The sequence below is a fragment of the Budorcas taxicolor genome, chromosome 15 (assembly GCF_023091745.1).
Source record: "Budorcas taxicolor isolate Tak-1 chromosome 15, Takin1.1, whole genome shotgun sequence".
Lineage (NCBI taxonomy): Eukaryota > Metazoa > Chordata > Mammalia > Artiodactyla > Bovidae > Budorcas > Budorcas taxicolor.
Window position 1 is genome coordinate 28,180,927 of NC_068924.1, and position 24,450 is coordinate 28,205,376.

The 24,450-nt window shown below is 48.4% G+C and overlaps 1 protein-coding gene across 1 annotated transcript in view; it reads right to left on the reverse strand.

The window, feature by feature from the left end:
- Positions 1-9,651, reverse strand: part of SMIM35 (small integral membrane protein 35) — a 42,169-nt gene extending 32,518 nt beyond the window's left edge. Inside the window, exon 1 of the mRNA XM_052653039.1 lies at positions 9,522-9,651. Within this exon, the coding sequence (XP_052508999.1) occupies positions 9,522-9,651 (130 nt within the window). The remainder of the gene's footprint in view (positions 1-9,521) is intronic.
- Between the last annotated feature and the right edge of the window lie 14,799 nt (positions 9,652-24,450).

Below are 24,450 nucleotides of genomic sequence, written 5' to 3' on the forward strand. Positions count from 1 at the left end.
AAATTGAACTTCATTAAAATTCAAAACTTTGGTGCTTCAAAAGACAGCATGAATAAAGTGAAAGAGGCCCCACATAGACTGGGAGAAAATATTTGCAAATTACATATCTGATAATAACTCTTATGACTTAATAATAAAAAAACAAGTTTAAAAGGAGCAAAGGATCTGAATAGATGTTTCTATGTGCTTACCAGGTGGTATTAGGGGTAAGGAATCCGCCTGCCAATGCAGGAGATGCACAAGACACAGTTTCGACCCCTAGGTTGGAAAGATCCCCTAGAGGAGGAAAATGGCAATCCACTTTAGTATTCTTGCCTGAAAAATTCCATGGACAGAGGAGCCTTGCAGGCTACAGTCCATGGGGTCATAAGTAGTCGGACACAACTGAGCAAATGAGCACGCATACATGCATAAGGAAGATATATTTATGGCCAATGAGCACATGAAAAGACACTCTCAACATTATTAGTCATTAGGGAAATGCAAACGAGAACCACAGTGAGATACCATGTCACATCCGCTAGGATTGCTAGATTCCAAAAGTCAAATAGGGAGTGTTGATGAGAATGTAGAGAAATCAGAACCCTCACAGAGAGCTGTTGGGAATGTAAAACGGTGCAGCCAATTTGGAAAATATCTGGCCATTTCTCAAACAATGTGTCATCACATGTTCTAGCAATTCCACTCCTGGATATACACCACGAAGAAATGAAAACTACACCCACACAAAAACTCAGATATGAATGTTTTTAGGAGCATCATTCATCCTAACTGAAAAGTAGGAAAACCTCAATATCAATCAACAGACAAATGGATAAATGAAATGTGGTATGTCCATACAAGAAATTGTTATTTGGTCAAAAACAAGAATGAAGTACTAATACATGCTACAGCCTGGATGAACCTTGAAAACCTTATGCTAAGTGAAAGAAACCAGCCACATATTACATGATTCCATTCATTTGAAAGTCTTAAGTAGGAAAATCTATAGAAACAGATAGCAGATTGTTGCTTGCTTTAGGGTGGGAGGCAGAAGGGAAAGGGGTTTATAGCTAAAGCGTTTTCAGGGGGAGGGGTTCTAAAATCAACTTTATGTCCCAAATTGTGTGAGTGAGGCAGTTCAGTTCAGTTCAGTTGCTCTACCATGTCTGACTCTTTGTGACCCCATGGACTGAGGCACGACAGGCTTCCCTGTCCATCACCAACTCCTGAAGCTTACTCAAACTCATGTCCGTTGAGTTGGTGGTGCCATCCAACCATCTGATTCTCTGTCATCCCCTTCTCCCTCCTTCAATCTTTCTCAGCATCAGGGTCTTTTCCAATGAGTCAGTTCTTCACATCAAGTGGCCAAAGTATTGGAGCTTCAGCTTCAGCATCAGTCCTTCTGATGAATATTCAGGACTAATTTCCTTTAGGATAGACTGGTTGGATCTCCTTGCCATCCAAGGGACTCTCAAGGGTCTTCTCCAACACCACAGTTCAAAAGCATCAGTTCTTCAGCGCTCAGCTTTCTTTATAGTCCAACTCTCATATCCATAGATGACTACTAGAAAAACCAGAGCATTTTGGGGGCAGTGAAAATATGCTGTATGACCCTATAATATTGAATCCATGTCATTTATATATATATATATCAAAACCCACAAAAATGTACAACACCCAAAGTGAGCCCTAATGTAGATTGTAGACCTTGGGTGATATTGATGTGTCAACATAAGTTCATCAGTTACAGGAAGTGTCCCCTTCTGGTGGGTGATGTTGATAATGAGGGAAGCTATGCATTATGGAGTCAGGGCTGATGCTGCTGCTAAGTCGCTTCAGTCGTGTCCAACTCTGTGCGACCCTATAGACGGGAGCCTGCTAGGCTCCCCCGTCCCTGGGATTCTCCAGGCAAGAACACTGGAATGGGTTGCCATTTCCTTCTCCAGTGCATGAAAGTGAAAAGTGAACATGAAGTCGCTCAGTCGTGTCCGACTTGTAGCAACCCTATGGATTGCAGCCTACCAGGCTCCTCCATCCATGGGATTTTCCAGGCAAGAGTACTGGAGTGGAGTGCCATTGCCTTCTCCGATGGAGTCAGGGGAATATAGGAAATTTCTGTACCTTCCCTTCAATTTTGCTGTAAACCTAAACTTCTCTAAAACAAAATTCTCAATTAAAAATTAACTAGACTTGTTAGCTTACTGCCCTCCCCTCACAAATTTTAACCTCATTTTCCCCTGTCATTCAATCCAATTTCATGAATGACTAGATAGAGAATTTCAGGCAGATCTTCCTAACTCTTCTTGGCCACAAGACTGCTGGCTTTAGTGGTATGAGATCAAGGAATGAGACTTGGAGTTGAGCCATCTAGAGGGTGAAATTTTTTTACTTTGGGCAAGATCAAGTTTCAATCCTCATCTTTGTCAACATGGAGATTAAAATTTTACCTTTGCATGGTTACTGTGAAGAAAAAGTGAGATGTGTGTGCCAAGAGGGGAGTAGTACAGTTTCTGACACAGTATATACTCAATGTTACTTTCATTCTCTGAAGATGGATATTTCTAGGACAGCATTAGAGTGTTGGCAGTTTGCATCTGTTTAACAACTGCCTCTGACCCCCAGGACAGAAATCAGCTGACACCAAGCCACGTGATCCACACTGATCGCCACCTACTGAAGATGTTCAAAAGTCTACTTTTGAACCCTAACACAAGAATGAAGGTGGGCAGAAATGGTCTCTTGAGAGATCACCATCTCCATCAATACCAAATGGGGCTGAGGGCTGGGCCCCTTTCTTTTTAAGTGATGTGACATGACCAGATATTACTTTTAGATTAGATGGTTGTGTGGTGTCTGTTGAGGCACACAGGAAGATAAGCATCACCTTCTGTACCGACGGTAGAGCATATGAAGAACTGGGAGGTGACCTCAAGAAATTTTAAGTGCTGGTTCCCGCCCATGCAGAAGAGCAGTCTAAAGTCAAGTGGTTCTCTGCCTACGCAGCCCTGAGCCTCAACACGCCCCTGTGTATCTTGGACCTCAGCTGGAGATGGAGCCAACTTTCCCCCATGATTTAGACAAGTCGAGGCAGGTGCAGAGCAGGTGTTCCCAAATGCTTAGGGATCCACCAAGGATCTTTCAGAGTGGAGCTACTCCAGGTATGTCCAGTCCACCTCTGCAGAGACAGAGCCCAGGAATTTGTCATTTTCAGTAAGTTCCCCCAGGGGATTCTCTTGAAGCCAGGCTGCCACTATTTGGGTCTGAAGATCAGGGGACTGGATCTGTCAACGTCTATCATAGGAGAGTCAGTATAGGGAGTTTCCCAAAGAAAATAGTTCTGATTACCTCACATTGAAGAGGAAGAAGGTGAGAGTCATATTGAATATATTTAAGGTTAGACACAAAGATATTTGGGTTTGGAAATGTATTGTTTTGAGTAAGAGTTTAAGATAAATAAACACTTTAGATTTCTTGGTAGACACCAGTCCCAAGAACACTTGGTTTTAGTACTTCCTGAGCAAGACAGTCAATGAGGGACTTTCCTGGTGGTCCAGCAGCAAAGAGTCCATGCTCCTAATTCAGGGGGCCCAGATTCTAACCCTGCTTAGTGAACGAGATCCCACATACCATAACTAAGAGGTCCCATACCACAACTCAAGATCCTGCATGCCTCAATAAGACCAGGCCACAGCTTAACTAATTAATAATTTTTTCAAAGATACAGTCAATGAGAAAAGTAGAAGTCAGCCTCATTTCTAATAACTGAGCCTTGGGAGTAAATGGACGGCTGAGGGTCAGGCCCCACTCCTGACATGGTGAACAGAGAAAAATGATCCAACAGGTGTCTGACAACAGAGAGAAGGAGACGTAATGCATCACTTTGGTAACCAACAATACGTTTATTAACTCCAAAAAGTGTTATTTCACTAAACTTCCCACGAGACATTGCAAGCACGAGCTGTCGCAGCAACAGGAAATGGCCCTTCCATGCCGAGCACAGGCCCTGGACTTCAGACAGCTGCAGGCAGGGGGGCCCTTCACCAGGCTCAGCAGAGCAGCCACACCCATGACTCTGGCAGCAATAGGGGGCACTGGCACCATGAGCCAGCGGAGCAGAATAGCTCTGCCAAGAGGTGACCAAGGGTGCTGGGGTCCAAACAGTGAATCTGCAATGCCATCAATCTTGTATTTATTTTTTATTAGAGTATAATTGCTTTACAATGTTGAGTTAGTTTTTGCTGTACAACAAAGAGAATAAGCTATAAGTATACACATATCCCCTCCCTCTTGAACCACCCTCCCTCCAACCTTCCTCCCGTCACCCACATCCCACCCCTCTAGGCCATCACGGAACACCGAGCTGAGCTCCCTGTACTCTACAGCAGCTCCCCACTAGCTGTCTAGTTCACACAGGGTAGTGTATATATGTCAGTGCAACTCCCCCAATTCGTCTCACCCTCCCTTTCCCCCAACTTCCTGTCTACAAGTCCATTCTCTACGTCTGGAAGCTATAACTCTCACATGTATTTTTCCTTTTTTCTTATTTTTAATTTATATTTTATAATGTGCACATATACTAGAGTGGGCTTCCCTGGTGGCTCAGTTGGTAAACAATCCTGCAATGCAGGAGACCCAGATTTGATCCCTGGGTTCAGAAGATCCCCTAGAGAAGAAAACTGCCGCCCACTCCAGTATTTTTGCCTGGGAAATCCCATGGGCAGAGGAGCCTGGCAGGCTGCAGTCCGTGGGGTCACAAGAGTCAGACACAACTTAGTGACTAAATCACCACCATATACCAGAGTATAAGTACAAGTAGAATTTGTAAAGACATAAATACCCTCGTAAACACTGACAATTGTTTATGGCTAGGAGGCAGGAGTTATGACCAACCTAGACAGCATATTAAAAAACAGAGACATTACTTCGCCAACAAAGGTCTGTCTAGTCAAGGCTATGGTTTTTCCAGTAGTCATGTATGGATGTGAGAGTTGAACTATAAAGAAAGCTGAGCGCCAAAGAACTGATACTTTTGAACTGTGATGTCGGAGAAGACTCTTGAGAGTCCCTTGGACTGCAAGGAGATCCAACCAGTACATCCTAAAGGAGATCAGTCCTGAATATTCATTGGAAGGACTGATGCTGAAGCTGAAACTCTAATACTTTGGCCACCTGATGGGAAGAACTGACTCATTTGAAAAGACCCTGATGCTGGGCAAGATTAAAGGTGGGAGGAGAAGGGGACGACAGAGAATGAGATGGCTGGATGGCATTACTGACTCAATGGACAGGAGTTTGAGTGAGCTCTGGGAGTTGGTGATGGACAGGGAGGCCTGGCATGCTGCAGTCCATGGGGTCGCAGAGTCAGACATGACTGTGCGACTGAACTGAACTGAACTGAACTGAGGAGGCAGGATCCAAAAGTTTGGCTACTTTATACTCCTACTTTACTCACTAAGTGTTAATTGCTGTCAACACTTGCTCTATGTAAACTGTACCTCCTCCACTAGGTGCTGAGGGAGGAGGTTTGGGGAGTTTTTGGTGGGGGGACCTGTGCCACTGAGTTCAAACCAGCTTATGCTCTAGAGGCATCTCTGGAGCCTGGAGGGTTCCCAGGGGCCCAGGCTCCTTGGGAGGAGCAGGAATGGGAAAGGCTTTGTAAAACTGAGAGTCCTGGAAAGAGCACAGGGTTTGCCTTCAGAGAGACCCTCCAGGGAGCAGCCCCAAGCCCTAGCACCCACCAGCTGTGCCATCTTGGGTGGCCACTCTCAACTTCAAGCTTGTCTTCTGTGAAATGAAGAACTCATGAGTGGTATGCACCTCACACCATCTATGCAAGGCTCACATGAGCTTTTGGGGAATCACAGAGCATCTTCCTTCTCCTGAGGAGTATCCCAGAGGTTCCCAAGCTCCAAAGCCTGTCAGGAAGGGGTGCTACCAGGTCAGCCAGGGGAGCTTATGCTAAGGCCCTTGCCCAAACAAAGCCAGGTCTCTGCTCAGATGAGCCAGAAGTCACACACGGCCCAGGTGACCCAACACCCAGCCGCCCACACGAACCATCAGCCACCCCTGCTGTCTCCGGGCTCCTGCAGCTGCTGGGAAATTTCAAGGTCAAGTTGGTTGTTACATTTTGAGTCTTCATGTTGATCTCTGCCAGACCTTTGCAGGGAGGAGAGGAAACAGCTAACATGCGCACAGTGGCAGGAACTCATTCTGAGCACCCAGGGGTCCTTCTACCTCAGAGCCCTCTCAAACCCTCTCCCCCTCTGTTTCCTGGTCACAACCACAAGTGGATTCTTGCAGGTTGCAGAAAATAGGATAAACCAGAACTGCTTTGTGTGGTTACAAGTTCAGAGGCTTTGGGGTTTTTCTGGATCTGGCCTGGAAGCATCTAGAAACATCTGACTACTTGGATGACTCCCACCTCTCTTTTCCTCTGATGGGTACTGAACTGAACCCCAGACCAAAGAGCTTCCCAATCCTTCCTGCACCATTGGGAGGAAATTGTTTCATTGACTCCTCCAGTTCATTCCCATTTCCTCTAAATCCTTGCAAAAGCACTTCCTTGGGAGCAGGAACATTCCTTTGACTCATTTCATTCTCCCATTTCTGACTCTTGCCATTTTGGAAAGCAGGAGCTTGGGTCCTGCTATGCACTTTGAAGGAGATGCTTAAAGGAGGTAGAAGCCGGCTTATCAATGCCACATAAGGGCCAAGAAAAAAAATCAGTTGAGGTCAAGGCACTGTCTCCCACTCCAGCTTGGAGTACAAAAGCAGAGAAAGTATCCTTCCCAGTTTTGAACAGACTATGTTCTGCCTTTTACCGTTCTCTGCTGAGACCCTGAATTGGACTGTGAGCTTCCCATGCCCAGGTTCACAGCTGTTCATCCATCTCCATGTCTCCCCGCCCAGCTAAGTACTTGGCACAGGTAGATGCTGAAGGGAGCCATGAGGACAAGGGCGTGGCTGATTTGGCTCTATCCTGCTGGGGCTAGCTCCGTGTCTAACACAGCGGATGCTCAGCGCAGCTTGACTAAAGCTACTGGAATAAGCAGGCATCTCTCTCCCCTACCTGCCCCGGCTAGGACTGAAACACGGGCATCAGACCCCTCGGCAAATCAGTGTTGAGTCTCAGAGATCCACAGCCTGGGTGGAGCCTTGAGATCGAGGTTTTACCCAGGTGTGAGCTCTCCCAACAGCCCAGAAAAGGGGTGAAGGTGAGAACCCTCTCTCACCACAGTACAGATAGGGTGAAGGAAAAAAGCTGTCAGCTCCACCCTACCTGTGCTTGCCCTTACCACCCGAGCCGATGCAGGAAGGGGCGGGGGCCTACCAAAGCCAGCCGAGTCATTTGTGGTTTCACTACTATGGTGAATCAGTTCTCTGTACAGGGGGCCAAGAGGGCAAGCTTGGGTTTAAATACTGTTGAACCAGTAGTGAAAGAGAAGCACTGAGGGCAAGAGGGGTGTGAGGTCCCAACCTGCCGGGGGTTCAGCCAGGTGTCCTTAGGCCCAGTTGTGAACCTTGGTGGAGGGAGCCATTTACCTGCCTCACCAGGATGGGGTGAGAACGACGCAAGATGAAAGCGCCTGGCCAGTGCAAAAAGCCTCCATACCTGAGCGTTGCTGTTATTGTTAAGTCGCTCAGTCATGTCCAACTCTTTAGTGACCCCATGAACTGTAGCCCACCAGGCTCTTCTGTCCATGGGATTCTCCAGGCAAGAATACTGGAGCAGGTTGCCATTTCCTTCCCCAGGGGATCTTCCCAACCCAGGGCTCGAACCCAGGTCTCCTGCATTGGCAGGCAGATTCTTTACCGGTGAGCCACCAGGGAAGCCCCACCTGTGCATTACTTAAAGTATTAACAGGAGTTACAGTTAGATTCAAGGCCACCCCTTGGAACAATTTCAGGGCACTATTTGCATAGACTCAGTAAGAAAAGTCACCCCCACTGACCTCCTTTTACCCTGACAAAGCAGCTCTGCCTCCAGAGGAGACCACAGACTCGGGTTTCCTGAATCCAGTCTTGGCTAGCTGCTCGGGGGTCCAGAGCTCCCCAGAGGAAGAGAGAAAGGAAAGAGAGCAAAAGCAATTTGCTGCCAGGTTTTTACACAAAGCTAATAAGCTTAAATGTCAGGTCCCTCACCTGCAAGGACCTCTCCAAGCCACTCTATCTAATTTTGGATTTATTTCTGTATTCTTGCTTTAAGAAAGGCTGCAAAACCACTGAAACTTCAGGCTCCCAGAAAACATGGGTCTGCTCTGGCTCCCAAATAAGACTCTTCTCTCATCAGAGAGAGACAAGCGCCCATCATTCCCCAGCCTGGTAGCCTCCACCAGCCAGCCTCCTCCCTTGGATGTCCACCTGTCTAGCCAGCTCGGACAAGCCTCCACGATTTGGCCTTCTCCAGCCAGGAATACATTTTCCCTAACATTTTAGCCTGTTGCACTGTTGCTCAGTCCCACAGCAAACACCACCAACAGTAGGAAGCTTTCTCCCAAGTCTCAGGCAAATTCACCCCACCCTCCTAGGTGTCCCCACTGCCTTCAGTGGGTCCCTCTGTCACAGCACAAATCCATCCCAGGGAGACTTCAGTTTTGAGGGTCCACCTCTCTGCCAGGGTCCAAGCAAGTTTATTTGATTCGGGTCTCCAGAGTCCACCAGCTCAGAACTGGCCCCTCCCAGGTGCTGGGCAAATGTTTCTTGAATAAATGAATCGAGTAATGCTAGTGCTGGAGACAATAACAGAGTGATTTTAAAAGGTCAAGTTCAGTGCTGGGACCCAGCTGCAGTCTTTGCTCTCAGGCTCTGGCCACCCCCTCCTGATGATACCTTATCGCTCTCCTCCAGGCAAGCTGAACCAGGAGAAATCATTCCTGGAGCCTGTTTGCCCCCTGGTGGCTGAACAGAGGCAGCAAGTGAAAGTAGTGAAAGTAAAATCCCATGTCCGACTCTTTGCAAACCCAGGGACTATACAGTCCATGAAATTCTCCCAGCCAGAATACTGGAGTGGATAGCCATTCCCGTCTCCAGGGGATGTTCCCAACCCAGGGATTAAACCCAGGTCTCCCGCATTGCAGGCGGATGCTTTACCGTCTGAGACACCTGAGCCACGAGGGAAGCCCAAGTGGAGCCCCGTCCTTGGACGACCTGCACAGACGCTTGACACACCCCACCTCCACCCTCAAGAGCAATATGTTCACTATGGTCTTACTCACGTGGAGGCTCACGTCCTACAATTTCTGTAATTCCTTGGTCTATAAGGGGCTTATAAGGACTCCTCTCACCTGCGGTCCCCAAAACCCCACCCTGGACCCAGTTCCCTTGAGTCATGGTGGTCTCCATACCTGTCCAGGAGATCTCAGAAAAGGGAAGGCCATCCTGTTTCCAGTGTCTCCGATCTTACATTCTTGCCTGTCCCTTCCAAGGCCCTCCAAGACACCTGGCATGTGTGCCAGGGCCAGGCTGAGCTGTGGGACCCCGTCCCACAGAGTCAGCATAGCAAAGTCATGCCCTATTTCCTGGCTTCCAAAGAAACTCACCAGCTACTTTATCGCAACAGGCTTCCTCACTCTGGACCGCACAGTCTCGCCGCCACTCCAGTGCTGGCGCCTGGAACCAGGGGCGGCGGGCTACTGCGCCTCGTTGCAGCCTGTCCAGTATTGCGTTCATGGCGGAATGTGACGACTTTCAACGGGACCTGCCTTCTGCTGGTGTCTCCTGCCCTCTGTTAAACAGAGGTACAGATCTTCCTTGACAGTGAGGTTATGTCCTGATAAGCTCGTCCTAAGCTGACAATATCGTAAGTCAAAAATGCATGTACTTAAAAATGCATTTAATATACCTAGCCTACTGTTAAACATTTCTTTGGACAACATGAGAGTTGCAAGTTAAGTTTTATTTGGGGCTGCAAAGGAATGCAGCCCAGGAGACAGCATTTCAGATAGTTCTGAGAAACTGCTCTGAGGAGGTGAGGGGAGGAGCTAGAAAATACAGGAGTTTTGTGACAAAGGGCGGGTAGTTGGGAACATCAAAAGATTTTTGTTAGTTAAAGAAAACAGATATCTCAAGTTAAGGACTTTAGTGCTTTTCTATGCATAGAAAGATGCAAGAGTCTGGGCTCACTAAAATCATTCCTTTGATACGTGCCTCAGTTGTGTGGGGACAATATCTGGTGTTTTCATGTCCTAAGTTCCTCAGGGCTCACCATAGGGAGTGGCTGCAGTCTGACGGCTGCTAGATGGCAGGTATTCTTTCCTTCCTGAGTTCCCTCAGGGCTCACCAGCTCACCATCCACGCTGAGCAATTGCTGGTGACTATAGCATCCTTATTTACTAGTATGGCAGGAAATATCCCATTTCTCACTACCAAACGTCATAGCTTAGCCTAATCTATCTAAAACATGCTCACAACACTTAAATAAGCACATAGCTGGGCAGAATCATCTATCACAAAACCTAGCATATGATGAAGTGTTGAATATATCATGTAACCCACCAAATACTATACTGAAAGGGAAAAATACACTGGTTATCTGGGTACAGAGTGGTTGTAAGTGTACCAGTTGTTTACGTCCAGATCACGTGGCTGACTGGGAGCTGTGGTTGCCACCACTATCCAACATCATAAGAGAGTATTGTGGTACAGCTCATCACTATCCAGGAAAAGATCAAAATTTGAAGCTTCTACTGAATAAGCATTGTTTCTGCACCATCATAAAGTTGAAACATCTGAAGTTGAACCATTGTAAGTTAGGGACCATCTGCCGTCATTCCTCCCAGCTTCTCTTAGGTCCTGAAGGATCTAAGTTAGAGACTCCCGCTCTATACAGTTCATTCACAGCCTCCTTTTCACATCATTTCCTGTCTACCTACAAAATATACTTAAAAACTGCATCTTCTAGGAAGTCCTCTTTGACTTATCTGTTCAAAAATCATTGTTTTGACAAACAGTCCTAGCATATGGCAATAAGATTTACAGCCCAAGACCAGGAGGGTAGAGGAGTTGTATCACTAGTAGGTGCTTTGGGAGGATATGCCACACGTAATCACACATGCACAAACACACGCACACACACTATACTGAACCTGCTTGACACCAACCTCTCCCCACCTCCTTCCCTCCCAGCAGTCTGAGGGAGTGCTATAGTTATGATGATTGATGATAATAGGAACAGGTAATGAGCATTCGCTGCACCCAAGCACATGACAAAGGCTCACGCCTGACTTGGACTTGCCCCGAACACAGAGGCCTTGGAATCCACATCTTAAAGGTAAGGCCTACGAGAGTAGGAAAATGTCGGTGTGGAAACCATAAGCATGGAAATCAATGACCCATTGGAAGGGGTCCACCTGTGGAACAGGAGTCAAGTAGAAGCAGACCCAATGCCATGCTTCTTTTCCTTGTCCCAAGTAGTCCCCCGTAATGTCTGCTGCATGGTGCAATTTTTGTGGGATTAAACGTGAACAGCTTAAAAATGAATCATTACATTTCCATCTTCAGTTGATCTAAGCCTATAATTTGACACCTGGCCACAGTTCAGTTCAGTCGCTCAGTTGTGTCCGACTCTTTGTGACCCCGTGAATCGCAGCATGCCAGGCCTCCCTGTCCATCACCAACTCCCGGAGTTCACTCAGACTCACGTCCATCGAGTCAGTGATGCCATCCAGCCATCTCATCCTCGGTCGTCCCCTTCTCCTCCTGCCCCCAATCCCTCCCAGCATCAGAGTCTTTTCCAATGTGTCAACTCTTCGCATGAGGTGGCCAAAGTACTGGAGTTTCAGCTTTAGCATCATTCCCTCCAAAGAAATCCCAGGGTTGATCTCCTTCAGAATGGACTGGTTGGATCTCCTTGCAGTCCAAGGGACTCTCAAGAGGCCACAAGAGCAGAGTAACAGCAGGCAAGGGATTAAACTCTATTGACCTTGTGACCTAGCTGGGAGTTGATCCTCCATAATTAGAACACTTTTGTAATTGTTTTACAAAAATATCTCAGGCACCCATACCATTGACAGGCCACCCCATTACAGGGGGCTGTTATGCTAGAGGCTAGGAGAGCAGTGTCTCTGAAACAGAGGGGTACCCCTCCTGGACTTACTCGCTTTGGTGGCCAAGTCCCCCACAGGACGTTCCTGCAGCCCCCAGGTGGTCCACTGTCCCTGATTCCTTGGTCTACCCCTCCTTCCTTTGAGTTTTCTCGCCTCCTAGCCCAGTCTCAGGTTCAGGATTCATGCCAGGGCCAGGCTAGCAGAGGAGGGACTGGAGCTGGAAATGGACCCAAGGAGGGGGAGGGGCAGGCCTGGGCCGCTGGGACAGCTGTGGACAGGGGTCCGACAGGCAGCTGTGGCCTGGGTGCCAGGAGAAATGATGGACATGGGGATGGAGGCCCAGCAGGTGGGGGAGGGGCAAGTGCCAGGGGTCAGGGCAGCCTGAGTGCAGAATTCTGGAACAAGGGCTTGGTTAGGGACCAAACCAGAAACCCACTTATAAGAACCAAAGAAAATTCAGAACATGAAGAAACTCTGGGGTGGGTACCTCTGCATTAAAACAAGGTGGGGAGCCAAGAGTCAGTGGAGCCCTTGACTGGGGCTACCCATCACTTGAAGCCTGGAGTACTGAGTGTGTCTTGCCTCCGGATTCTCCAGAATTTGACCATGACCTCAACTTCGGGGACCTGGGGAAGAAACGGGGGAAGGGGTCCTTCTGCAGAGGAGGCGGCAGCAGGTTCCGAGCACCCCCACATGCACACTTTTCCTGGCCCTAAAACAGAGCACTGTACTTCTGAGGTTTTGCTGGAAACTAAAGGGAACCAGGAAAGACGTGAAGTTAGGACAAATCACAAGTTAGGGCAAGTCACAAGTTGAGCAGAAATGTCACCAGAGCCCCAGCATAGCTGGGGTGAGGCCTCATTCCTGGCCCGGGGCCTCTACCCACTTCTCTCATGGGGTAGGGTTCTTATCTGGAGAGGCGGGGCCCTCGGGGCTCCCCACACTGTGTCCATCCTAAGCCAGTGTTTCTGGGCACTCGGGGAGTCACTGAAACCTCTGGGAGACCCTGGCCATCTGGTAAAGGTGTGAGGAACCAAGAGGGCCTCCGGACTCTTTCAACATCAGTGCCTCCCATCATATGGAGAGTGAGGGGGATGTGAACATGAAGCCCTGTCGCCTGTGAAGCCGGGACAGGAGCACGGTGGGCCTCGGTCTGGGGAGGGGAGGGATGTTTTCTATCAAATGTGCTGGAGGGGGCTTCCCTGGCGGTCCAGTGGTTGAAAATTCGCCTGCCTACGCAGGGGACACATGTTTAATTCCTGGTCAGGGAATATCCCACACACTAACTAAGCCCGAGCGGCATAACTACGGAGGCTTCATGCTGTAGAGCCTGTGTCCCTCGACATGAGAAGCCACCCCAGTGAGAACCCACGCACCGCAGCTAGAGAGCAGCTCCTGCTCGGCACAACTAGGGAAAGCCCACACGCAGCAGTGAAGACCCGGGGCAGCCCAAAATAAATAATTTTTTTTTAATTTTAAAAGCCTTCTTAAAAAAAAAAAATGTGTTGGAGGAAGGGAAACATCCCCGGAGTGGTACCCTCAGACCCATTCAGGTCCCGGCTCAGCCACTTACTAAGGGGTCACCTCCCTGTTTTGAAACAATGAGCAGCCCTGTAGGACCTATCTCCTGGATTGCCTTAAGATGTAAATGAGAAAATGTGTGAAAGAATGTTTGCCATCTTTGTTGAAAATACAAAAATACATCATGCGAGCTCCATTACCAAGAAGAGCAAACTGACGCAAGTTTGGGGGCTCACTGGAGCCCCCTGGCCCCCTGCGGCAGCACTCAGGGCTCCCCCACACTCTGTCTCACTCTGGGCCCAGAAGAAGCCTTGGGGGATCGTTAGGAATGCCAGATCTGGGGTACAGGTTCTCAGCTTCTGCTGGGTAAGCTGGAATAAAACTGTGGTTCCACCCAGGGCATCGAGGCCCTGCTGGGGTTTGCGGCCCCCTACTCCTGTGACAGGGACAATGGAAGGAGAATTCTCACTGAACCAAGACAAGCTAGGAACCTGCGGGCACAGAGTCTTTTTACAATTTGTTGTTATTGCTGTTTAGTCATTCAGTCATTTCTGTGTCCGACTCTTTACGACCCCATGGACTGTAGCCTGCCAGGCTCTTCTGTCCATGGGATTTTTCCAGGCAAGCTTGCTGGAGTGTGATAGCCAAAGCACGCTTGAGGGTCGAGAAGAGTTCCATTAGCACTTTATCTCTTCACCCTGAGCTTGGGAGCCTGTCAGGAGAGGCGGAGGCGGCCCTGCTCTGGCAGACAAACCTGCAGACCCACCTTGATTGGGAGGCAGCCAGGGCCCCGAGCCACCGACCCAATTCCCACGCTCCAGGGCTCTCCCAATTTACCTCCCTTCTCACGTCTCGCCCCCGGGAAGCCTGCCTGGAGCCTCCACCCAGAGCCCAGACAACCCATCTCACACCCTTCCTGGTCATCAGGGACATGGAGAAAGGCTGAGGGCTTCCTCCACCAATGGGAGTTCCAGGCTTTTCCATCTCTGAGTGTTAACATCCTCTCTCACCACCCTCCACCCCCAACAGCCCTCTTGCGATGAACTCTCAGTGCTGATCAAGAGCTGGGAGATCCTAAAATAAGATCTTCTGGCTTTGGAAAACATGAGTCAGACTTTTGTTACAGCTCTGTTTTGCTGCAGCAAATGTTATAACAAAGCTGCTGTCCCCAGCTGGCAGAGAAGGGTGGACGGGGGCACAGGCAGCCCTGGGAAGCTTTCGTGGTGGAAAGTCAGAGGTGGTTGACCTGCTTCCCTAAGGGATTATCCTTGACCTCCTTTCCTTTCCAAGCATGGGGTCCTGTGAGCCTTTGGGTCGCAGATGGGGAAAAAAACAGCTGCCATTAGTTGACTTGAGTCCCCTGTACAGAGCTGGAACTTAGACGGGTTCCTTTTTCTTTACCCCTAGTGATCGCCTTCTCCCTTCTCTTCCTCTAGTTCCCTGCCAGCTCCAAGTGGGCTGGAATGTGACTTCACTCTGGCTTGCAAATCTCTTTTTTGGCCCTGAGGACAGACACATAGCCTCCCAGGCAGACATCCACACTGGCCTACCTTTATTTTCACTTTATTGATCCAAGAGGGAGCAACAGAGAAAGTGCCTCCATGCTGCTCTTCCAGTTCTGTGACCTCCCATCAGAATAGTCCTGGTTACAGGTTTGAGGGGCTCCAATGCAGAGACCCCAGGGCCAGCAGAACCTCCCAGAGCCACCACTTTTGCTGAGTCACTCATTCTCATACTCGCTTGTCCAGAGATGGGACTGCCTGCATCACCAGTTCAATGACAGACTTGTCTGCCCACCGCACCCAGCCCCCAGCTCAGTGCAGATGACAGAGGGGCTGGAGAGGGCCAAGGCTCTGAGCCTGCATCGCCCTCATCCCCAGCTCCTCCAAGGAAGGAGAAGTCAAGAGACTAGACTTTGGTCTCTGGGAGGCAACTGCAAACCTCAGATCTAGACCCATTTTCCCATCTATATGATGGAAGCAATGGTGCTCACTTCTCACCATTAAGGGTAGCATAGGGTGATAGGAGTCACGTAAAGCATTCAGCAGAGCCTGGTAAGTGCTTGCTCAATAAGAGGCATTTCTTGCTACTATGATGCCAATGAATGATATATTTTTATAATTAGCAAATGATTTCAGGGACTTGTATGGTGAGACCCCATCCCTCAGGTTATCTTCTTCCTGTCATTGACGTCCCAGGAAAGCAGAAACAGTAACTATCAGATGAACACAATCAAATCAAAGGAAGTGGGAAAGTCGGGGGTGGGGGGGTGGACTTTCACCTGTGCTCTGGGAAGGCCCCACAAGCACCAGCAGCCTCCACAGAGGATTCCCCTCTGTAAGTAGAACCTGCTAGTTCCCACTCACTCCCAGGCCCTGTCGCCCTACCTGGGCTGGCTGGGACCCTCCATACCCCAGGAGTCACCTCTGTACCCTGGGCCACCAAGACGGTGTTTCTCTTCTCAGATGGTGTTTCTCTTCTCGTTATGAGTTGACTTCACAAAAGCAGCCCTCACCGCTCAGGGACTTCCCTCCTTCACAGCCCACAGCCTGGCTGATGGTGCGCAAGTAACAACGCCAGTCCCCATGCATATGGCATGACAGTCATCAACTGCTTCTGCCCTACGCACTATCTGAGCCAAGCTTCCTACAACTCGGTCTCTGCTCTCAACAATTTCATCACATGGACGTATAAACCTGTTCCATCACAAAGAAAAGCAAGTCTGGGGAAGCACCCAGAGCTGAAACATCAAATCGGACGTCTCCTTCCCCAGGTCAGCCCCAGGTCAGACCCTGCTGGAGGGCCCCAGCCCAGCAGAAGCAAAGGTGACAGCTGCCTCTCACCTCTTCCTGCAGCGCAGCTGGGTGTCAGGAGTAGAAACAGCCATTCACAGGTGCTCTGGCTCTTTTGATTTTGTGACTGAGAAGCGGGCAGATGGGTAGGGAAGAAAGGAAGGTGGAGGGCAAGGGCTTCATCCAAGCAGGACTCTCTCTCTCTCTCCATCCCCCTCCTTCCACATGCCTGACCCCTGCCCTCTGTGTCTCTTGACCCTTGTCTCCTCCGTGTCTTTGAGTTTTCTGCCACATCAACCTCCATTGTGTCCTTGTTTGTCTCTCTCACTTTCTTGTCTTCCCTCTTTTTTTTTTTAGTATTTTTTATTTATATTTATTTATGTAGCTGCATTGGGACGTAGTTGTGGCGTGCAGGATCTTTGATCTTTGTTGTGGCATGTGGGATCTTTAGTTGCAGCATGCAGACCCTTAGTGGCAGCATGCGGGATCTAGTTCCCTGACCAGGGATTGAACCCTGGCACCCTGAGACCACAGGGAGCACTGGAAGCAGGATTCTTAGCTTATGGATCATCAGGGATGTTCCCTCCCTCTATCTTAGTCATACTCTTCTTTCTCTTCTTCCAGCTGGTAATCTTCTATATACCTTTCTGCTCTCCTTCCTGTTTTGTCTCTCCTGTCTCTCTCTCATCTCTCATCTTCACTGTTAATTACTCAAGTCTTTTTGTTATCTAGATATCCCTTCTTTTCCCTTCCAAAGAAAAATACTGATGTGGGAGATAAGATACTCACCTACCTTCCATCGATGACACACCCACCCCACCCCCACGTACCCAGACCCCAAGATCCTGCCAACAGTTCAGGCTGGTAGTTCCAGGGCCCCATCATCACTGATAAAACTCCTAACCTTCTCCACATTGAGCCCCAGGAAGACTGTTGGGCAAACCCATTAAACTGGGGCAGCCCTGATATACCAATTCAGGAATGATCAGACCAGGACAGAGAGAAATACATCTATCCTAAAACGTGATCCCCCCAGTGGGTCCCTTCTCGGTGGTCCCACACCTGTCCTGCCTGGGAAACTGCAGGACATCCACACCCTACCCTGCCTCACCCAGCTGCATCCCTGCCCTCTATTTTGCTTATCTTAGCACCTGAAGATGATAGCAAGGACACACCCAGCCTAATCAGCCTTTCCCAATAATTAGCCTGGAGTTTAATGGGTAGTGGTCTGGTCACTATCTAAGACGGCTCAGAGGAGGAGGAAAACCAGGGTACTTACAATTCGGGTGGTTCCCAGAAATGAAATATGAGGAGTGGCCTAGGTGTGACCCCTGGGACATGGAGCCCAGTGGCCAGACTGAAATCTGGAAGAGTGGACAGAGTCACCACTACTGCTCGACTGACCCTTTTCATGTCCTTCGAGCACTACCATCACCATCACTCACCTGGGCCATGCCTTTGGAAGGGGTGTCTGCGGCCCCAAGACCTCCAGAAGGCTGACCAAGCGGGACAGCTCCAGCCAGCCTTCTCTGGCGTGTATCATTTAACCTGCTCAGATTCTTTATCTTCCTCCCTAAACCCACTCCTCGCTCGTGTTTTCCCCCTTGCTGTATGGTGCCTCCATTTGCCCAATCACCCGAAGTACTGAGACTCTCCTTACTCCCTCCACATTCCTTGTTCCCCCAATCTAATTAGTCATCAACTCCCATCACACCTAAAACCTCTCTCTGCTCTTCTGGTTCCGTCCTCCCACTGGGACTTCTGCTGGCAGATCCCTGCAAGTGTCCCTAGCCGCATGCGTCACTCCGTGCTGCTGCTGGGTGGGGAGTCTTCCAAAGTTAACAAGACAAAGAGGAAAGGTCATCTCTACTTGAATAACTTCTACTGGCTCCTTACTGCCTAGAGCTGGTCTCCAAGCCTCTTTGATGCTTGTTATTACCAAAATAATTTTGGCACCCATCTCTAACATAGTTATATTTCTGTACATAAAAATTGTACTTCCATATTCTACCATCATTAGCCAATATCTAAAGGACAACCAACCTTTACAAAAAGAGTATTACCTACACCAAGAGATTTAAGTCTATATTTCAAATAATCCTGATAATTTTTAACAGTTCTAATCAGCTTCCATTAATAGTGATTAGATTGTTACAGTTTTTAACTCAAGACAAAAAGGTAACAAGGAGTCTATCTGAAGAGTGGGTTGCCATCTGCTTGGACCACTGGCTTTCTCTTCAACCCCCCACCATCTTTACAGGAAACTTGCTATTGTCCATTGCTTGTGGGTCAATTTAGTTAAAACTAGATGAAAGTGTTAGTCACTCAGTCATGTCTGACTGTTTGAGACCCCCATGCCCACTGGACTCCTCTGTCCATGGGATTCTCCAGGCAGGAATACTGGAGTGGGTTGCCATTTCCTTCTCCAGGGAAACTTCCCAACCCAGGGATCAAACCTGAGTCTCCTGCATTGCAGGCAGATTCATTAACATCTGAGCCATCAGGGAACATTTATTTTTTTTTAAACTAGATGAACTCACCCATAAATCTACTTTGTGAGCACGTGTAAGTGTGTCACAAGATGCTGAAAGGGAGTGAAGGTGGAAGGACCCTTCTGCCTGTTGTCATGGAGCTCTGCAGCCCCTGTTTCCCTCAGATCCCCTCAGACACAGACAACATGCATGACACAGAAACTAAGTGCAGGCACCGGGGTCAACTCACAGAAAATAGTGGAAAAACTCAAATTCTTTCTTCTATTTTCATAAAAATTTCATTATTTTTCAATATTGAAGTTTCAATATTTTTTCCTCCTATCCCAATGGATCCTCTTGCATAATCCCCAGGTTTAAGAACCCTTGTTTGGGAACTTCTAAGACTAGTACATGGGCCTGTGTCCAAATTCCTCATTTCGTGCACAGGTTCTGCAAAAGAAGATATCTTGTGAGTTTCACTGGGGCCATATATTATGCAGCTTCCCAGCCCCAGTTGAAGGCTGGCCTGAACAAGGTGCTCAGTAAATATTTGTGGAACTAAGAGCTCCTTCCCCAGACACCCAGCCTCCCCTCTGTGCTGCGAATGCTCTCCTCCCCTTTGGCTCCCACTCTTCCACCCAACCACGTCCTGCTCATCCTCATAAGCTCAGCACAAATGTTACCTCTTCTGGGGAGGCTGCCAACCTCCGGCTCTGTTTGCTCTCTCAGCTCAGCCTCCCAGGCAGATCACAGAACCACGGGGCAGGGAAGTTGCCTGGTTCACCACGTGCCCAGACTGTAGGTGCTCAGTGAATGGCTGATGAGTGAGAGAATCCCGCAGAGCCTGGGGTGAGGTCAAGGGATAGTCTGGGCCAGAGACTTTCAGGTTCTCTGGGTAATGCACTGGGAGACGATGAGGGCCAAGGGAGATTGTGTGAGGGGCGTCCAGGACCGTGTCTGCATGCCGAACCTCAGGAGGACTCCTCACTGATGGCCTTTCAGGTGGGAGATGAATCTACTTAAAAAAGAAACAGGGACCCTGGGGTGAGGGAGTGAGCTTTCACCACCTGGCAGCGTGGTCAGCATCTGGCAATCCTAGGGAGGCAGAGTAGCTTCCAGGAGCCAGGCAGCCTCTCCCCAAGCACCACTCTGCAGCCAGAAGCACTCAGTCAAGCCAGAGGTACCAGTATTATCAATAAGTGCTCATCTGCGGGATTTGGGAAGGCCTGGACACAGACCATCTAAAAGTATTTCCTCTTCCAACAGGGTCAACCCAGTGAACCCAATTGTTAACGGCACATCATAACTCCATCACCCCCAGAGAAACTTCAGAGTCGTCCCCAATTCCTCCCACAGCCAGTCCTTTAGTCTGTGTCAGCCATGCTTCTAAATCCTGGCACCGATCTTGTGTTCTGCATTTCCCTGCCAAGTATGAGCTGAGTGGTGCTGGGTCAGTGACTTCAGTTCCCTCAGCCATAAAATGGAAACATTTTATGAGGGTGAGTCTGCAAGGTTATTAGGACAAAATAACTTAGATGTAGCACATAGCATAGGGCACACACAGAGTAGAAAATTAATAAAGAGAGCCGTTCCTTTTCTTCATCATCTCTAGAACGTCTCCATTTTTGCCTGAAATATTGCAACTGCCTCTCACCTGGTCTCCCCACCGCTGTCCTACATGGCTGCCTGAAGTACTTTCCTCTGTGGCAGGAGTCACATTTTAAACTAAATTTACTCAAGCAACATATAAGCACGTTGTATGCCAGGCATTGCACCAGTGCTACAGATATATAAATAAATGAGCTCTCTCACAGGGAGCCCAGCACAGGGTTCCATAAATACTTATGACTTTTTCCCCTAGGAGGTCATTAAGCAGGGACTCGAACCCCGACACTGAACCCATGTTCCTTCGGATTTACCCCGATCTCCATCACCCTCACCTGCCTTCCTCCCTCCCCTTCCCCCAGCCACTTTCATCACAAAGATGTGTAAATGTGCATGCACGTGTGCCCAGTCGTTTCAGTCATGTCTGACTCTGCGACCCCATGGACTGTAGCCCACCAGCCTCCTCTGTCCATGGGATTCTCCAAGCAAGAATACTGGAGTGGGTTGCGATGCCCTTCTTCAGAGGATCTTCCCGATGCAGGGGTCAAACCTGCATCTCCTGTTTCTCCTGCACTGCAGGCAGATTCTTTACCACTGAGCCACCGGGGAAGCACTCATCACAAAGACAAGTAGCAGAAAGTCCCCACATAAAGATACTGTCTAAGCACGGTGACAGAGACAGTCAACGGGCAAAGATTATGACTCAAATATCTGCAAGAACCTGGTTCAATGGCTCTAGTGGAGGAAACGCCTCTCTTGGTGAGGGTTGGGTGGTCAACTCCTTTCTCGATATTTTCCTTTACATGGCAGCCTAAACAAGATAAGATCCTCAGGCAACATTGGTCCAGCCCTCAGTCGAAGGCCAAGAACAAGATCCAGCATGAGCCCTCAGCCCCAGCCTGAGACCTCCAGCCGCAGACAGAGGGACTCTGAGGATCTGCCAGACAAAAGCTTGCTCCCCAGAGTGTGATGGCCACATCGCCTCCTACCTCCCCTCCCAGACACCATCACGCCTACACAGACAGGCACACTCTCAGAGTAGCTGAGACAGTAGAAGTTATGCTGAATAAAAGCCAGAGCCAAATAGGATTAGACAGGTGAATTTGTTGTAATAAATATAATCCAGGTCAAGGAATCTAAACTCCATGTCTATGGAGGGCATGAGTTGTCAGGACTTAGCTGCGCTTTGGGTATAACCATCCAGTAGGCAAAAAGGACACAGCAAGACTAGAGGAAACAGAAACACAAGAAGAATAGGACACAGGCCCTGCCCTTTTCACTGAACAGTAACCTACCATAAACTAGGCAGCAAAAACAAGAAACTACTGTCTCACCATTCAACCAGAAGTCTGAAATCAGGGTGTTGGCAGGGCTGTGCTCTCTCTGAAGCCTCTAGGGAGGGTTATTCATGGCCTCTTCTGACTTCTGGCGGCCCCAAGTGATCCTCGGCCTATAGTAGCATCACTCTAATCTCTGCCTCCATCTTCAATTAGCCATCTTCCCTTCTCAAGCACGACCCAGTCTTAACCGATTACATCTACAATGACCCGCTTTCCAAATAAAGTCACATGCTGAGGATCTGGGTGAACATGAAGACTTGGGATGTTACCAACTAAGGTCCTCAAATTCTTTGAGCAGTACAAATTGATAAGAGGCCAGACAAGGAATTCTGGAAGGCATTATTGGTATTTCTGCTGCACCTCAAGGGAGCCAGAACAAGGTGGTTTCTTAGATGGAGGAGGGTAGGGGCAAATCAGCCCACTGAGTCAGGCTAGAGGGGTGGCTTAGGTGGTCTGCCCACCCCCTTGGTGGTGCTGTGTACAGGGATGATTCATAGTACTCTGCTTTTGCTCCTGTTAACTCAGAAATAGCTGTTGGTTTGTGGCCTTTTTTATCTTATTGTTTTTGCTTTGTTCCCATCTGCACATGTGTGCAGTTATTTTTAGTCCCTTATAGTTTCTTTGTATTCTTTTGCACTAGCAAATGTTTGTCCAGTTGCAAGCACTGCAGCAAAGGGTCCTAGGCCCCAGTCTGTCTCAGGGAGACACTATTCAACCCAGTACAGCCTCTACAATCCAGCAGGAAGATATACTGCCAAGTTGCCAATAAAAGTTAGAAGAAAGGACCATGTGAAGGGATTTGGGACAGGTCAGTTCCAGGTGGACATCTTAGTAGGTGTAGTCCTGGAAAAGCTGCTCAAATTCTATGAGCCTCAATTCTCTGGATGATACACAGAAGAACTGTACAAAAAAGATCTTCACAACCCAGATAGTCATGATGATGTGATCACTAATCTAGAACCAGACATCTTGGAATGTGAAAGCAAGTGGGCCTTAGAAAGCATCACTACGAACAAAGCTAGTAGAGGTGATGGAATTCCAATTGAGCTGTTTCAAATCCTGAAAGATGATGCTGTGAACATGCTGCACTCAATATGCCAGCAAATTTGGAAAACTCAGCAGTGGCCACAGGACTGGAAAAGGTCAGTTTTCATTCCATTCTCAAAGAAAGGCAATGCCAAAGAATGTTCAAACTACCGCACAATTGCACTCATCTCACATGCTAGTAAAGTCATGGTCAAAATTCTCCAAGCCAGGCTTCAACAGTATGTGAACCGTGAACTCCCTGATGTTCAAGCTAGTTTTAGAAAAGGCAGAGGAACCAGAAATCAAATTGCCAACATCTGCTGGATCATGGAAAAAGCAAGAGAGTTCCAGAAAAACATCTATTTCTGCTTTATGGACTATGCCAAAGCCTTTGACTGTGTGGATCACAATCAACTGTGGAAAATTCTGAGAGAGATGGGAATACCAGACCACCTGACCTGCCTCTTGAGAAACCTATATGCAGGCCAGGAAGCAACAGTTAGAACTGGACATGGAACAACAGACTGGTTCCAAATAGGAAAAGGATTACGTCAAGGCTGTATATTGTCACCCTGCTTATTTAACTTCTATGCAGAGTACATCATGAGAAACGCTGGACTGGAAGAAGCACAAGCTGGAATCAAGATTGCCGGGAGAAATATTAATAACCTCAGATATGCAGATGACACCACCCTTATGGCAGAAAGTGAAGAGGAACTAAAACGCCTCTTGATGAAAGTGAAAGAGGAGAGTGAAAAAGTGGGCCTAAAGCTCAACATTCAGAAAACGAAGATCATGGCATCCGGTCCCATCACTTCATGGAAAATAGATGGGGAAATAGTGGAAACAGTGTCAGACTTTATTTTTGGGGGTCCCAAATCACTGCAGATGGTGACTGCAGCCATGAAATTAAAAGACACTTACTCCTTGGAAGAAAAGTTATGACCAACCTAGATAGCATATTCAAAAGCAGAGACATTACTTTGTCGACTAAGGTCTGTCTAGTCAAGGCTGTGGTTTTTCCAGTGGTCATGTATGGATGTGAGAGTTGGACTGTGAAGAAGGCTGAGCGTCAAAGAATTGATGCTTTTGAACTGTGGTGTTGGAGAAGACTCATGAGAGTCCCTTGGACTGCAAGGAAATCCAACCAGTCCATTCTGAAGAAGATCAACCCTGGGATTTCTTTGGAAGGAATGATGCTAAAGCTGAAACTCCAGTACTTTGGCCACCTCATGCGAAGAGTTGACTCATTGGAAAAGACTCTGATGCTGGGAGGAACTGGGGGCAGGAGGAGAAGAGGATGACAGAGGATGAGATGGCTGGATGGCATCACGGACTCGATGGACGTGAGTCTGAGTGAACTCTGGGAGATGGTGATGAACAGGGAGGCCTGGCGTGCTGCAATTGATGGGGTCGCAAAGAGTCGGACACGACTGAGCGACTGAACTGAACTAAGAAAAGATGCTTTGTTGCTCTGTAAAGCCCACACAGACACATGTGACATTTATTCACCAATTCATGCACCCTTTCTCTCCACAATGCCTGAGAAGACTTTGACATTCTCACTCCCTCTTTTCTGGATTCAGTGCTTCTTCCAGAATACTCCCCTGTGCCTGTGAGCACAAGTTGGTTTCTTGAATGAACTGCAAGTTACCCTGATCTCATCAGC